Here is a 3,864-nt window from a genome sequence, read left to right as displayed (position 1 = left end):
CAGTGCTAGGTAAATATAAGCTACGAAATTATTTGTCAGAAAACTTTTAAAAGCACCCTTTTCTTTTTTTTTTTTTTTCCTTCACTTTTTTCTTTTTACTTTTAAAGGTTCATTGAGACAGGAATTTTCAGACTTGGAGAAGCTGAAAATCCTAGGGAGAAGAATAAGCACTCTTCACTTTTTTCTTTTTACTTTTAAAGGCTCGTTGAGACAGGAATTTTCAGACTCGGAGAAGCTGAAAATCCTAGAGAGAAGAATAAGCACTTCTTTTGTTCTCCATGGTGACCAAGAAGACCTTAACATTCCCATTTCTACTTGACTAAACTTTAGACAGGTTTCTTCCTGGCCAAAGGCCACTGACTTCCCTTTTCTCAGAGCATTTACTTGTAATTGCAAATTCTCTCTGCCCTTTGAAATGTATTTAAATCTACTTACAAGCCTCTTGCCAGTTTTTTAAGATCCAGGGGATGTCTGTCTTTCTCAAGGACCTGGGAGCCATCCCTTTGAAATGTAATCCTTAAGGAAGATAGCACCTCTATTTCCTAGTCTCTGTGGAACAGTAAGAGCCTAACTTCAGTGGGCACCTTGCTCGAAATTGTGGAACTACTGGCTGTAAGCTTACTTTTCCTTTGGGTAAGACCACCCTGCTACAGTTCTAAAAAACTCCACAGCCACTTGTTTCAGCAGAGTTGAGTTCAATCTGCTATTGCAATAGTCTTAAAATGTTTCTTGCCCATTTAACTTTGCCTGGTGTAATTTTTCTTTGATAATAGAAATCTTTAGCTTCTGCACTTATAGTTTCTACTCTATTACAGTGATGTCTCATTTTTTCCACCTCTGTCTAAGAAGTGCTTCTCACATGTCCTCTGATATCTAGAGATTCACCAATTTGGGCGCAAAAGATTAGAGCTTTTGGAGTGAAGCTACTGCTTTAAGTCATTGCAGAGGGTAGTATGTGATGTGAGGATGTGGAAAGGGTAGTACATCTATTTGAAGGCATCTTAAATGAGGTGCATTCATCTTATGGAAATGGTACCAGAAAATAAAGAACAAGCCTATCTCCTTTTCTTTCCTATCTATTATGAAAGGACAATGAGAACTATGCAATTTTCAAAGTAAAAGAACAGCTGAAAATATAACACCCTCTTCAGGGAGGCTAGGTTTGGTTAAGGAGAGAAGCCAGAAAAAACCAGAGAGGTCAGGGTTGCACATAGAAAGGCTTCTGCAATGGTGGAAGTAGTGTGAAGAGAGATTCTTTAAAGTACAGGAAATGAAATGGATCCATTTAAGATGAGTAGGTAAGGTGGAATAAGACTGAGTTGGAATGAAATAAAAGATGGTTGAGAAAAAGATGGCTGTAGGGAGAGGGGAGTTAATTTTGGGGTATGAATAACAGGGAAGAAAACTGATAGTCTGAGAAGCTTGGTAGAGGCACTACTTAGATCTGAAGGGAAATACCAAGCAGTCATGTTACTTAAGGAAACTAGAAGACTTAGGAGGAGGGCTTTGACACACTGGTTTCTCCCACTCGCCCTTCCCTAACAACACACAAGCATAAATGTAAATTGAATGCAGTGTTGGCAATTTCACGCCACCACAAATTCTCCCTCAAGGAGTAGCAAAGGCTAAGAACATAAGAGTTCAGGCTACTGATCCTTAGTTTTTCTTTTTCTTTTCTCTAATTGACTTTTCTTCATGTCAACACTGCTCCCTAATTCTCTTTTTCTTACTTCTTCCTCTATTTTTTCTCATATAGGAGGAAGGTGGATGAGGGCATATTCAAGATATGAGAGTAGAATGTAAGAAAGAAAACACAGACTGAAATGATAAGTTAAAAGAGAAAAAAAGTTTATTCCTAAATATATATGCAAAACTCAGGCTGGGAATAGCATGTCAAAATACTATACAAATAAAATGAAATAGAGTTAAGTGCACTTATGTATATTATCAGATCCTGTTAGAACTTAGAAGAAAAAAACTTGGGAAAGTATCAAATTCTCCTGAGGAGGGTCCAAGAGAAAACAATGCTGGAAGTAAATTCAGACAGATGAACATTAGACATCAATAAGATATCCCAGGTCTGATGCTAGTACAAAGGAAGCTATGAATGCTCTTTCCTGGAGTCTTTCAGCATTGGAGAGTTACCCAACTGTCAAGGCTAGAGGAGGGTGTTTCCCCTCCAGAAGTCTTCTAGCTAGACAGACTCTGCCTGGGCTAAGTTGGTCCTCTCAAAGGCCTTTACCATAGCCCCTTCATTTCCTTGTTTCAAAACTGTAGATGGTGAGTTTGCACATGGGGGTGATGATGGCGTAGAGGAGGGAGAAAGGATTGTCTTTGTCAGGATCATGGCCGAGGTATAGAAAGAGATGACTACAGTCAGATGGGAGGCGCAAGTAGAGAAGGTCTCCCCCTGACCTGAAAAGGAGGTTCTACTGATAATAGAGGCCAAGATGTGGGCACAGGAGATGACAATGAGCACCATGGGGCTGAGCGGCACCATGATGGCATCCCTAAAGATCACCCTTGGACTAAACTGGGAGTCTCCATAAGACAGGATGACTATGAGGGACCTCACAGAAGCTTTATATGTGGTTGTCTCTCCAGAATGGACCACAAAGTGTCATGTAATCAAGCAGGATGCCATTGATCAGCCCAAAGAACCTGGCAGTACTCATACAGACCTGCTCGCTCATGATCTGGGCATAGCTAAGCAGGTGGCAGATAGCAACATAATGATCATAGGCCATAAAAGCCAAGAGGATGCATTCAGCCACACTCATACCAAAACCCAAATAGATACATCAGGGTCAAGCAAGAGGCAAAGGACCACCAGGTGGATCAGCATCCACGGGATGATGGTGGTGATGAAACACATCTAGGAAGGACAAGTGGCGAAGGAAAAAGTGAGGTAAGATAGTTAGCCTATGGATGCTCCCTCTCCGCTCCAGGATGCTGCTCTGGAATTTTTCCTCAGTCCCTTACTCAGCCCTCTCCCTGGTTTGATTTCAAGCTTGAGACTCCAGCATGAAAAATGAGCCAAGGCCAGAAGACAAGATAGATGGCCTTGGGAAACAAGCCAAGATCAGGAGGCGAGCTGGAGAGGCTTGGGACACCCCCTCCCCCAATTAACTAAAAGCCCATAATTTAGACAGCTCCAGGTGACTCTTTCTCTGAGCTGCCCACACTTTTCTCTTAAGTGTGTACTTTTGCTTTAATAAAACTCGTGCTTTCCTGCTTTTGTTTGTCATGCCCTTGAATTCTTTCTCATGGCATAAGACAAGAATCTGGTCACTGGAAGTCCGGGTCAGGATCCCTCTTTGGAATCTGGCCCTGTCAAGCTCTCCGAAATCAGAAGTACATGGGGCTGTTAAGCCTAGGATCTGTCTAGGTGATGAAGATGATGAGGCCATTCATGGCCATGGCAAGGCTGTAGGACTAGAAAGAGGGAGGGTACAGAGCAATGCTCTAGTGGAAAGGGAGCTCCACTCAAAATCCACAAGGATAAATGATCACTGTGCTTCTGTTCCTTTGTCCAGCATCTGGGGCCTGCTTGAGGAGGGAGGACAGGAAAAGCACAGATGAGATAGCTGTGTATAGGTGCTATCTACTTGTGTAAACAGATTGGGGGCACGGGAATGAAAAAGACAAGAATTTCAGAAAACTCCATGTGAGTCGGCAGTGTCATGGGCACTGAAAATGTCGGTGCTATTGTATGCTGCAATAGTGGGATCGTATTATGAACCAAGGGGGTTTCTATTGTACTTTGTGTGGAACAGGCTCTACCTGAAATAATATATCCAGTTCTAGGAGTTTTTTTTAAATGATTATCTACCAATGGGACCATGTTCAGAGACAGACAAGATG

The 3,864-nt window shown here is 42.0% G+C and overlaps 1 protein-coding gene across 1 annotated transcript; it reads right to left on the bottom strand.

Moving 5' to 3' along the window:
• Window positions 1-2,252: 2,252 nt before the first annotated feature.
• LOC107196009 (olfactory receptor 10AD1) lies at window positions 2,253-3,506 on the bottom strand (the record flags this gene model as incomplete). Its single annotated transcript, XM_015593152.2, is given in 8 exon segments — window positions 2,253-2,344; window positions 2,347-2,564; window positions 2,566-2,789; window positions 2,791-2,827; window positions 2,829-2,873; window positions 2,875-2,905; window positions 3,357-3,435; window positions 3,438-3,506. Coding segments are annotated over 8 exon segments (795 nt in total), but the record flags the coding sequence as incomplete, so codon positions are not given.
• Window positions 3,507-3,864: the final 358 nt, after the last annotated feature.

The sequence above is a fragment of the Pteropus alecto genome, unplaced genomic scaffold (assembly GCF_000325575.1).
Source record: "Pteropus alecto unplaced genomic scaffold, ASM32557v1 scaffold196, whole genome shotgun sequence".
Classification (NCBI taxonomy): Eukaryota; Metazoa; Chordata; class Mammalia; order Chiroptera; family Pteropodidae; genus Pteropus; species Pteropus alecto.
Note: the sequence above shows the minus strand (reverse complement) of the source record. Positions and strands in the feature narration are given on the sequence as shown.